Genomic DNA, 13162 nt, shown 5'->3' on the forward strand with positions numbered 1-13162 from the left:
ACCGGCACTTATTCAATCAAACAGACAGAGCGAGAGAAAAAGACCTAAGGGGCAAACAACGTTTACAACGCACAGTTTGACACATTTTAAAGGCAGAGTCCCCAATTCTAGCAAAAAAGTTGTTGAAAAGTTTGAGCACAACAGCCAACCAAATTACACCCTCCCTTCCATGATCCTCCGGTAACGTGTTGTTTGGCTGGAATTGATTATGGCTCTGATCGGACCATGGTGTTTATTTCCTATTGACAGAGCCAACAATGTAGAACACTAGATTTCTCTGGTGGGTGTACACTCAGAACAGATGAAAACTGTGGAGGATCAACTATCTGAATCTGACAAAAAAAGTATCCTGGATCTTAATTGCAGACTGTAGCTTGAACTGTAAAAGTGGCTAGGTGATAGTGCAGTGAACATCTGGTGAAATCAAGTTGACAGGGCAGTAACTAGTTCCATCACTCCCATCTTAAGATAGTAGCTGGTTGCCAGATAAGTTGAGACTGGATAAATGGCCTTCTGAAGGGCCGTAAAGACTACCTAGGGGGAAAGAAACATTCCCTGCCACAGAGGCAGCTCTAAGGTCACAGGCAATGAGGCTGATAACACAAACTCCTCTGATATGCCTGCCCTGCCTGCAGTTTGTCACCCTCTGACAGGTGCTGAGGTATTGAACTGAACACAGCTTAAAGCAACACCAAAGAGTTTTTTGTACCTTAAAATAATGTTTCCAAAATTGTTTCAGTGGTTCATCAACTTGTAACAGGGTGAACGGCACTTCTGCATTCGCTTTGCGGCCCTCTATCGGCTATAACCGCACTATGTAAATTTGCCAGATTGAGTAGCGGATCTGTAGTTCGATGGAATGAGACATAAGAAACTACAAATTTGACTTGCGTTTGATGTCGCAATACATTGTACCTTCATAAATCATGCAACATATTCTACCTGTGTCTGTGGACATTGTTATTTGCAAAGCCGGTGCTGTATAAACAAATAGCGTGCGTGCGACAGAGGGAAAGTTCTTTGGCATTGCTTTAAACAGTGTGTGTATACTCGGGCTGTGATCATAAAGATGATTTTTTAGCATTGCTTTATGTGGGTGGATAATGGAGAGAAGGAGTAGTAAAAAATGTCTGAAAGTCACACTGTAATACCATCTCTATCAGTTAGATTACTAAGATCATCAGCTAGATCACTTCCTCAACGACATCAGCTATCACATCCTCATTCATCATGATGACGGTTAGACCACTGGTTGACCATGAAGAAAGTTACCTTGGAAAAGGGTTAGGCTACAGTATGTGATGAATCTTAAATGTGGGCGTTCGGCTTCGTCACAGCTTCCCTACCACTTCTTTGTTCACAGAAGTAGAGAATTTGGTACACTGCACTCAAAGTGAGGGAGACTTGTCTTTTGCCCCCCATTGTCTGGAACCCCCTTGCAACCAGCACTTTTACAAGCTTCGTCAAATAATGCAACAACCACAATTTAAGATGTCAAATGGCTAGGCAAGTAGATGATGTGAATCATCAAGCATTACTTTCGCTATTATATGAAGCATTACTTTCGTTATCATATCCATATGCAAACACCTTTCAAAGGTCAGTGTGCACAGGGACGTGAGATAGAGGGTTGCCTGATACGACCTGGCTGCAGCTGACTCAGGGACAGACCGGGCCCTGACCTGGTGCGGCTATGTGTTGCCTTAAAGGAACAGTATGCAAGATTGCGATCACTTTCAAATTACTGTAGAGCGGTGTATCCCCGACTAGCAGAGCTGGCAACCCGGATGCCGAAACACTACTGACTTCGTGATTACTAGATAGGTGGAGGGTGGCGCACCAGGCCAAAACACAACATGACAACATCAACATCAGTTGAGGGCTGCAACTTCACTTTTTAAATGACAATATCCTGGCCGGACTACTGTTGTCAGTGATGTATTTGAAATGAACATGATGTCTAGTGACATATCAGGGCCATTTTATGATTAATTGAAATACATTTCTTACATACGGTTCCTTTAAGGCTCAAAATCACTACACACAAATGTGAGCCTATGCATGCACATGATTGCTTCGTTCAGACATAGCTAACTGTTTATGTTGTTCAGATATATGGTCCAAACGTTTAACATCCACAGAACCTCCGGTCTTACACGTATGTCTGAAAGCCCTAAATAACTCCAGCCTCAAAGCCCTTGTCTCTCCAAATTTAAATTGGATAACCTTTCCTAGAGTGACCCAGACATTCAAAAATCCTGTTTCTAAATTCAAAATTGACTTGGTTTAAAATGGTTTAAAATTCGATTAAGCTGCTTTATTTCAGGGGTCTATTAAAAGGCAGGTAATCTTTGACCAGTACGACACCTGCTAACATTATGCATGAGAAATATAAAATATTAAATATCTGAGACTAGTCGCACCAATTGAGCATTTCTCATTCTCCCTACCTTGCACAACAAAGCCAAAAGGAGACCAGAATATTACTTTACGTCTGGCAACTTCCCCACCTGAGGACAATAGAGTTGCACCTCCTGAGACACAGGATCTGCCCTGCTGCAGATCATGGCTGGAGCGCTACCGTTACTCTGGGCTAAGCTTGCCTAGTTTATAATTTAGACACACACACACACACAAAACATACACACAAAAACACATACACACACACACAAAACCACACACACACACACACACACACACACACCACAGTCTGTGGAAAAAACCCTTTCCTTCCAAAGCCAGGGCTCTTTTCACACTGTAGACGTGTGAAGAGAGTATGCCCTCCTCTCTCCTGCGGCAGCCCTGAGGCCAAGTACTTCCTGATATGTACAGTCTGTACAGACACTCAACTCACTCCCTGCAATTTCACGTCAACAAAAGCATCTCTGCAGTACTGACATAATCTGATCAATGCATTCTTCCTAGAATTCCTACAGTTTCCCAGAGAATTGAATTCCATTTGTGGTGGTTGGTTTGCAGAATTACCTTGAATGCAACAGTTTTTAACAAATTAGCTCAGCGTGGTTATGATGCTAACAGGATTTAAGCACAATTTAGTACAACCTGGACAATCTTTATGTGGTGGTTATTGTTGATATTGTGGTGGGCCGCCACAAATAAGTCAATGTATGGGAAACACTGCTTCCTATTTCCAAGTAACCCTCTAAAAATGTTTTAGCTGAAGCACTGGGTGGCCACTGCAAACAGTCTGAGTAAGAGTCTGAGTGCACTGCAACCCCTACAGAAGCAGGTTGTGCTGTGCATACCTTTGGTAACCTTTAGGTTCAAACTGCATTGCTAACAGTTGGAATAAGGGGTTTTGTCTGAACACGTTAGAGCCATAGCTATGACTTAATCGCTCAGAGAATCCTAGGCTTGTGTGAAAGCCATGAGCAGTTCTCTCCAACACACTCACTCACAGACACACTTACGTATACGTATACGTCACACACACACACACACACACACACACAGAGCATCAAAAACAGCAGAGGCCGACTCAAACAGATGTGACCCGGATCTAAGCCAGATCTAAGCCGGGTCTGTCACAGACTCTGCTGCTTTGTTGGGGCATAATAAAGTTTTCAACCAGCACATGCTGACCGTTGCAAGGGTTTCTCTCCTCCAAGGCAAGGTTCGTTTGAACAGTGACAACACTCATCATGCTTTTCAAGTGACATCAGCGAATTTGTTAATTTAAAACACATGCCTCTTTTATGGAGGGGAACACACGCACACACACACACACACACACACACACGCGCGCACGCACACACGCGCGCGCACGCACGCACACACGCACGCACACGCACGCACACACACACGCACACACGCACACGCGCACACACACACACGCACACACACACACGCACACACACACACACACACGCGCACACACACACACACACACACACGCTATAGCAAGCTTTTTTCCCCCTTCATGTTTTCCCCTCTTCCACTTTTTCTTTTCTTTTCTTTTTTCCCCCTCAAGCTTTTTTTCTAGGTCATCCATCTGACCATAACAGTTCTGAAGGGGTTTTTCTTTTTTCTGTTCAAGGCAAACCACTTCCCTTCCTGTGAAAGACAGCATAATGCCTCTCCAGCACATTCTCCAGGAGTGGTCACTCCCCCGAATGTACAAATGAACATTTTAGTACCAACTCCATCTAATGCACTGAGCTGGTTCGGCAACGCTGCACAACTAAATAAAAGAAAACACACATCGGTACTCAAAACATTGTGGAGTCACTCCCACAAATGCACAAACGAACGGTCACAACTGCCAAGTTGCAGAGCTTGACCAAAGGAAGAGCCCAGCTGTTTATATTCACCGGTACTCGAAACACTGTTTTATGCTGCTGCAATGAGGAGGGATGTTTAGGCCACAGGCTGTGATCTTCAATTATGAGCAAACTGAGATGAGTCTGATACAGTCTATACGCATAGGGGATTTTCACTCCGCAGTGGGCGAAGAATGGCTGTTTGTATAATGTATATCAATGACGAAAGCAACAGTCAGGCACGGAAAGTGGGATTAATAATTAAAGACTTTCCTTCTGTGTCTCTCCCAGTCCCTCTACACACGAGAACTGAAGCATATCATCCAAATGGCTTTAGCTCATGGGTGGGTGTGGCATGCCATTTGATAAAGTCAGGGTTGTAAACTTAGGCAAGCACGAGGCAAACATGATACACAAACAGCTCAGCGGTCATAGGTAAAAAACCAACCCAAATGCAACTGCTTTGCCATATGGCCAGAGACTAAGAGAGGCCTCATGGAGTTGTGTCATTCTGAAGTAATAAGCCTGAAAATATAAGAGATCACCGCTGTGTGAGCCATATGTCAAAAGACTTCCCAATTAGACCATTGTTAACTTTGGTGAACATTAACAAAAGTCAACTGGGAGAGAGAAAGAGGGAGTTTTGGAGTGGAGGAGGGCCTGGTCATATGAATGGGTTTTTTTCACGACTCAACTCCGACTGAAAAGGACATGAAGTCACTGTGACACAGGCTCACGCATTGCATACGTTGAAGAGGACGAGAGACGCAGGAGCAGAATCCCTCTGTGCTGAAGAATAGGGGGATTGTGGTCAGACAATAAACGAGCAAGCATGACAGTGAGTCAGATTCCTGCTCAACACCACAGATCTACTCCCTCGAAAGCACTTACAATACATACGGGAAGGCATCTGTGTCAAGCTGAAAGTAACCCACATTGCTTCATTCATTATATCATTTCATTGGAAATAGGCTGCTTCATACCAAAGTTATTAACTATGGAACAGGCCTCCACTAATCGTGCGTTCCATTTGTACATGCTGACGGTTTGTGACATTTCGTAACTTGTGAAATGACGTAACTTCCTTGTCGTAAGAACTCGCCGTAAACTGGGGGTCCTTTGACTTGTACGAGATCGCTTATCATCAGACGAGTTTAGCATGCCGTTGCGTAATTTTGCGTAACTTCCTGTTTTTCGGACAACTTACTACTCCTAAGATTGGACAAATGGATCGTACCATTATGCTAGTCAACAAAAATTAAACCAGCAGTGATCAAGCCGGTTGGGGTAACCCTTCCAAAGGGGTTAGGGAGTGCAGGACCTGTTGTAACAGTGGCAATAACTTTTACGAGACGGTCAAGTAAAAAGCCAGCAGCACTCAGCAGCCCAATGGGTAGCATAACCATGGCAACCATGGCATGACACAAACGCTTGCTGGGTACATTACCATATGTGACCTAGAAATTCATGAAAGACAAAATCACAAACAGCAACGGAATGCTTAACTGCGTCTCAGCCTGAACATTCTTTTGTATCAGCCCCCACTGGGAAAGGGTACATAGGCTAGCACAAACAGTGCAATGGGGAACATATGGAAATGTGTGACTGCGCACATAATTTGAGTGAGTGGGTGTGTGGGCGGTGGGTTGAGGAAAAAGGAAGAGGGCAGGCAGAAAAAAAAAAAAAAGCCAAGTGCGCTTGTTGAATGTTTTCAACTTCATAAGCTTACTACCGTGGTTTATTACTACAACTAGATTCATATCATCTAGAAGTTAATTTAATGAAAGGAAAAAAAAAAAAAAAAAACTTCCTGCGTCCCAAAAGCGACCTATTTTGTCTCAGATAGGCAAAGGAAACCTTGACCAAACAAACTATGTGTCAGAGTAGGAATGCGACTTTCCTTGGGAGTCTGCCTTGCTGGCTCTGACAACTTGTTTTTCTCTCCAGTATTGATTGTAATGGTATGCTGGCACCAACCCACAGCTGCACTGCAGTCCCAATTACCCAGCGAGCCAGCCAGCCAGGATCCGTATGGCTCACAGACAGCCAGGATCCGTATGGCTCACAGACAGGCGAACGCTCACTGCGCCTCTCTGCCCCCCATTTTCCCCTGCCGGTTGACGGCTGCTCTCTCTCTGTCTCTCTCTCTCTCTCTCTGCCCCTCCGGTCAGACTGACACGTTTCTTTCAATGCGCCCCCCTGCTTTTTATCTGCTCCCCTGGAATCTGGATGGGTTCCTGAGAGGAAGTTGGGCAAGAGAGCCTGCTGTCTTTCCTGCTGAGATCAGCACTGGTGGAGGGAGGGGGAGAGAGAGAGACCCTGCCTCATCCTCAACACCCTCACTTATCCCATACAACTCGGGAAGATAAATCAGCTAAATGCCAATAGGAAATATCCCTGTGTTTGCACACTAGTAGGAAATGCGCATGCAGTGTAGTCTCACTGACTTGAATCTAATTACGCCACAAATCCTACATGCAAGTGTCCATGACAATATGCGGCCATACAATCCTTTAATTCCATTACTGGGCCCTGATATGTTGCAGGCTATTCACCTGTTAGTCAACAGAGACAATGATCGACTGCTTGCCATACACTTTGTTATGTAGGTCAAACATTTCACTACATCCAACGTGCATTCCATGGACAAAGGTTTTCATGTCATTATCATCTGAAGAACAGAAGCCAGTCTCTTTTAAGTAGGGATCTTGAGACACAGCCTTGTGGTGGATCAAAGGAAACATCCTTCGGGACTGCAGTGGGGGAAAAAAACACTTTTCTGCTAATTGTAACAGCGCAAAATGTTTAATACCATTCAGTCATTGGCTCTTGCAATGATTAAATTCGACGATCCATACAAACATATGACCAAACGTTGATGCCTTTTCCGTAACGTTACATACAAGAGGCAATCATCCCTTCCCGCAAACGTGGCAAATTCAGTTTAAAAGGTATGAGGTGGGTTAGGTGAAGTCTGTAGACCTATTGGAGGCGTTGCAGTACTGCATAAAAATTGCTGCCCCAAGATAGCAGCTAGCAATGATAAGTAGCACAAAATTATTCTAACGTTACAGTATACCGTTAGCTCAATTTACGATTAGGGAAAACACTGCTAGCAACCGCAGGTTGTCCTCGGTAAAACTCTCCCTGGAGTTGGAGCTTCCTTACGTTCGCTATTTTGGAAAACAACCGCATTATTTATTGCCCCCTCGTCAAGAGACACCGTTCGTTGAAAATAAAAGTTATGCTTCAAAGAATTAACTCGTTAAATAGACGACAAAGTGTACAACAAGAAACCGTGAAGATTCAACATTAACGTTAGGCAACTAACTATCGGCATACAAATGTACACTAACAATGTTGTCCAAGTCGTGCCCAAGTTTGTGCAAAGCGAAAGAAGTCATCTAATGTCCAATTAAAACTTGTTAAAGCTTTTCATGATATCGAATTCTCGAGAAAAGATACGCAATTCAACTGACATTATGAATAACTTGCAACAATTAAAGTTGGTTCTTGTTGGTTGTTATTATATGACTGGCTGTTAAAATCGGGGAAAATAGACAGTTAGCAGTTAGCTTTTTCTGGAAGGGTAAAAGCTAGAAGCTGGCTAACGGATCTACTTTGACTAGCCTGAAGCTAGTTCTATGCTAAGCTAGCAAGATAACGTTAGCAGCCGACTAACTTAGAAATGAAGAAAGTTATGAACAAACCTGGCTCGCTTTATAAAACTGTTTCTTTAAGCCCGCGACAGACATCTTGAGACAGTCCAAACGTCTTTAGGTGTTAAAATAAAATCAATTAAATATTAAATGGTTATTAAATTTCTCATAGATTTCAGCTCCTGCGCCACTGCTGTCCACAGCTTCCCCAGCAAGACATTACACGGCGTCTAGTAGCTAGTTAATGCTGTCTACGAAGGCTTCGAGCTAGTAGCCATATGCGCATGAACTCAGCGGAATCACAGAGAGTGTATGAATAGCAACTGTACTAAGAAACGTTTTTCCAAAGCGTCGCAAGTGTATCCCATTGACATACAGATCTACCAAAATGCTGCTTTGCCCACTCTTCATGTGAATGAATCAGATTTGAAGCACTGTCAGTAAAATACAGCAAGATTTTGCTACAATCAGAACGTATGCACTGTAGTTTGAAGCATAAAACATCACGTATTTGCTTGCAGCCTAATAATATTTGTGTAGCCGAAGGCCTCACCAAGTTTCGACTAAGTTTAGGCTATTTTGGTAGCTTTAGCCTAGATTATATATCAGTGATCAGCTGTTAGGATGTAGGTCTGGCTTTCCGATATAAACTTTATCACTATATTAAAAATACCCAGCTGTCTTATGATGGTGATTTTCTGGTTTCTCTGTTCCTCTCATCCTTTTTCATTTAGTTCATCAGCTGGGTGTTTTTTTAATTTGTTTTGTGTAAACATTTTGATTATTTAGACCGAATTATAACAGTAGACACCTGTTGACAGACACTTCCTTTGTTCTGTCACTTCAAGTGTGATAGTTCTCACAAACTAGCCTTGAAGCTTATAATAAAAGTTAAACCCAGTGTAGGTGCTTGGGGGCGGGGGGGGGCAATAGATTACTTTATACCTATTTGTCATGTGTCGTTGTCATACTTCGTCATAGTTTAATAGTTCCCCACTTGCAAGTTTTTTATAAAAAAAAAAAAAAAACTTAAAAAATGCTTTTTTTGAGATCACAAAGTAAAACGGGGTAATAGGCTACCATTCGTGGCTCTCCAGCGCCCTCAACTGGTGAAAAGTGGAATCGAGCTCATTCAAAATTCTCCTGCAGGTGGCAGTATTGCACTTTCTTTACGTTGTAAATGCAGAGGGGAGAGATGTCTAGTCTGAAATAGACCTATTTTTCACAACAATCTCGTCTCTTGTAAGCATGATGCAAGTTTACACGAGGATGATGATATGTTGTATACAGTATTTGCAAATAATTCCTGTACACATGTAACTTTATTTAGTGGGAGGGTTTAACAATATAGCCGATAAGACCTTATTTGGTATTTGAGATAATGCATAGGCTATCTTAATAGTTCTTTCAGTGGGTAAATGTTGTGTCTGGCTTTATTTATGAACACAACATATTACTGGTAAAAGAAAGAAAATTAGTTTTTCAGCTCTGTATGCTTGCATTTGGGGCACACACACTCAAAAGCCAGGTCACTTTTGCCTCATCTCTTGACCCTTATACCCAAAGAAAACACCCATGAACTTGGCCATGGTGAGAGGATGTCAGGGCCTCAGATGATGGCTTAACTCTGGGTATGTGGGATGGCATAAACTCTAAGGAAACTACTCTTCCGTAAATATGAATAAGGAAGGCTGGGGTAGGAACCCAACAGCAGGGAGAACTCAGTGGGCCCCTGTTTACTCCCTCAAGTCTTTTTCTCTGATACAATGCCCTACTTACTATCTCAAGACTCCATTTGATTACTGTCACTAATTAGATTCATTTACCTTCTCTGGACATTCTATACCACAGAGAGATGTGTCTTTCGTCAATAGCTCACTCATAAATTACTCAATCTTTGTCATGCTTTAATTAGAAGCATATGTGTGTGGAGACTGTAAGCTTATCTGCAGGAGATAAAATAACTTGGTTCTTGGAGGCCCCATTTCTGCATTTCATCATCCCACCTTTCACAGTGCAGCTACGCAGGGCCCACACAAGCCAGCCTCAGAACCATCACCTGAGACTCATTTAGATGGATAACAAAGAAAACATTCTGGTCAGAGGAAAACCTCCCGAAAACCTACAGTAAAAACAACTTCTCATGGACGGAATAGAAAAAGCCGCTCAGTCTCAGAAAAAGAAAATACCATGTTTTTTTTCTGTAAAAGATCTTTATTACATTCTTATATCCACATATCGGGATCCCCATTGTACAACAATACCATTTAAAACATGTTTTTTAATATCTTATAATTTGTTTTTAATGTCATAAATTATATTTATTAAAATCTACATGTGATTTTAATAATCTCAAATAAAATGAAAGCATGATAGACAGGGGATCAAGACAGGGACAAATTAAATCCAGCACTTTAGCTGCTAACATCTGCTGAGAGTCAGCATTCTGGCAGCTGTAGCACTTGATGTAACTTAACCCCAAGTGAAGAGACTCTTCTTTTTAAAAAAATCTTTAAAAAAAATAGAATTATAGTTCTCCAAGACAAAATGAGAACACTACATTGGTGAGGGAAAAAATACAGAAAATGACAGAAGAAGGAACAAATGATCACAACAAAAAACCCAATACAAGATTCAGAGATTAAAACCCACCGCATGTGTTTCTTACACATGCAATGAATATTTTATATACTTATGTTTTAGATCCTATAAACTTCTACGCTTTCAGGCTCAAACGTCCTGCATTTATATTGATATCAGACAGGGGTAAAGTCTTTGATACTTCGGTGATTAACATTCACGAGAACATCTACTGTACACAGTGATCAAGGTTTAAGGGCTTCTATTCGGTGCAAGGTGTCTTGCTAGGCTAACTGAAGAAGACACTTTTTCAGACAGAGAGCCCAGCTATCTCCCTGAGTGACTGCGAGTGTTAATGTAATTGCACACACCTTTTGTCAACTGCATCCACGGACAGGGGAAAGGAAACATGGCAGTTTGTATTTTTGTTTTTTTCAGGGCATCAAATTACAATTGACAACAATCTAAAACTCTGGACACTTATAGCACGTACTGTACACTGATACAGTCCTACACTGCCTTTTCAAATCCACTGAAGTCAGTTAATGCTTGACTGGTGTCGACGTGGTTTGTCTGGTATGACTGTTAACTGTTAACCTGCTGGAGTGCTTGTAGGGCCAGAGAGGCCTCCATTTGGACAAGAGGCTGTACTCTGGAGAAACTGACTGAAAAGACTGATTATTGCACAGTCCCATTATTATGACACTGTCTTGAGCACCCAGGAAACAAGTTCATCAAGAAAGCAAAACATATACAGTAATGAAGAAGGGCACTGTTCCAGCAGTGCAATACGTGAAACGTTCTGCAGTACTTTCAAAGAGCTGGAGAGGAAAAATCCAAGTATAACTGCTATCTTCTGTTTTTGTGTATTAACACAATGAAAAAGGTTTTTTTTTCGTACTGTAATCTGGCCCCAAGGTTCATCTGAAATTCCCCTCAGAGGGCCTGGTCGTTACAAAGTGTTTTTCCTGCCACACCAAAATCTCTCAGTCAGAGATATGCATCTGTGGCTAGCTTTTGCAGGACATCCCTGTTTGTACGCACAGAGGCTGCGAACACTAGAGTAAGCCAAAGGACAGGCCTTTACAAACACTGTACAATGTGGACGAGAAAAAAGATCTGATAAAACTCGACTAATCTAGAGTTTTAACAAACTGTGGAAAAATACATCTGCATAAAATAGACTTGTTTCTTCTTGTTGTCCTTTGGTAGCTATGTAAAACATGATCTATATATTACCTAAACATATTAATCCCTAACTCAGGGGGGTAGCTGATGGCTCTGTCAACCCTTGTTGCGCCATAAAGTGAACAAAGGATAGTGGGTGTCTGGTTGAAGGACTGGGCGACAAAAGGAAGGTGAATGTACAACATGAACACAATGGTGACCCTGAATCGCATTAGCACTCTCATACATGAAGCAAAAAACACAGGATTAACACACGTGTGAGAAGAGAGAGCGTGGGACAGCACACCTCCTCAAAGCCTGCCTGGTTTTTTTTTTTTTTTTCTTCACCTCCGGTTTTCCTTTTCTCTCTGTTTGTATCTCTCTCTCTCTCTCTCTCTCTCTCCAATCACCCAAGTTCAAAGTGTCCGGCTGCATCCGCTGCTGATTCTAAGCCACAGTCTGGGCACCACTTTCCCACAGTCTGAACTTGACTGGGGATTCTTGCAGCACTTTTTGGGTGGGGGTGGGTGGGGGTGTTGCGGAGGAGGAGGAGGAGGAGGAGGAGGAGAGTGTGGAGGGTGGCCCAACATTCCAGTCGCTCTTCTGCTCCGGAATGCTCTTTTCCAGCTGGAGCCTGCCCTGCACTCTTCTGTCCATTTCTCTCTCTCTCTCTCTCTCTCTCTCTCTCTCTCTCTCTCTCTCTCTCTCTCTCTCTCTCTCTCTCTCTCTCTCTCTCTCTCTCTCTCTCTCTCTCTCTCTCTCTCTCTCTCTCTCTCTCTCTCTCTCTCTCTCTCTCTCTCTCCGTCTCAACGAGGTAGAGCCCCAGCCAAAGTCCTGCATTAGTCTGTGACTGTGAGTCCGAGTTTGAGACACTTCCAGAGGGGGCCTATCAGCAGCAAAACCTGAGCGGGGGGAAGGGCCGAGCGAAACCAACCAAAAGATTTCGTCCGAGCGCTAAGTCTGTGGCAGAGGCGGTGGTGGAGACAGTCGTGTGTGTGTGTGTGTGTGTGTGTGTATGTATTTAAGGGGGTCTTGAGTCAGTAAGTGCTCTTTCATCTGCAGGAATTCAACTGTCAATATCAACCAACTGTCCAATTTAAAAATGCCAATCACTTTTCTGTTCTGAGGCTGCCCATGATTTTCAGAGGGGGGGGGGGACATTCACACTGTTGTGGTGTTCTATCCTCTGTCTAAATCCTTCTCATTCTGACACTGTATACTATATATGTATATATATATATATATATATATATATATACATATATATATATATATATATATATATATATATATATTATATATATATATATATAAATCTATCCCTCTCTTTATACATGCCTTTTGTTTCTTGTAAGATTTTCAACTAATGTGAGTGTATTTATAAATTAATGCAACATTAAAAAAATATTTGTTTTACTCTCTCACTCTCTCTCTCACACACACACACACTGTCCAAGTGGCATTTGAAAGGGAAAA

The 13162-nt window shown here is 42.4% G+C and overlaps 1 protein-coding gene across 4 annotated transcripts in view; it reads right to left on the reverse strand.

Annotated features, from left to right (window-relative positions):
- Positions 1-8188, reverse strand: part of sh3gl1b (SH3-domain GRB2-like 1b) — a 29297-nt gene extending 21109 nt beyond the window's left edge. The window contains exon 1 of one of the 4 annotated variants that reach the window (XM_048252257.1): positions 7991-8188. In XM_048252257.1, coding sequence (XP_048108214.1) covers positions 7991-8035 — 45 coding nt within the window. In that variant the 5' untranslated portion in view covers positions 8036-8188. The remainder of the gene's footprint in view (positions 1-7990) is intronic. The other 3 variants (XM_048252259.1, XM_048252256.1, XM_048252258.1) reach the window with 3 other exon arrangements.
- Positions 8189-13162: the final 4974 nt, after the last annotated feature.

This window comes from Alosa alosa, chromosome 9 (genome assembly GCF_017589495.1).
Source record: "Alosa alosa isolate M-15738 ecotype Scorff River chromosome 9, AALO_Geno_1.1, whole genome shotgun sequence".
NCBI lineage: Eukaryota > Metazoa > Chordata > Actinopteri > Clupeiformes > Clupeidae > Alosa > Alosa alosa.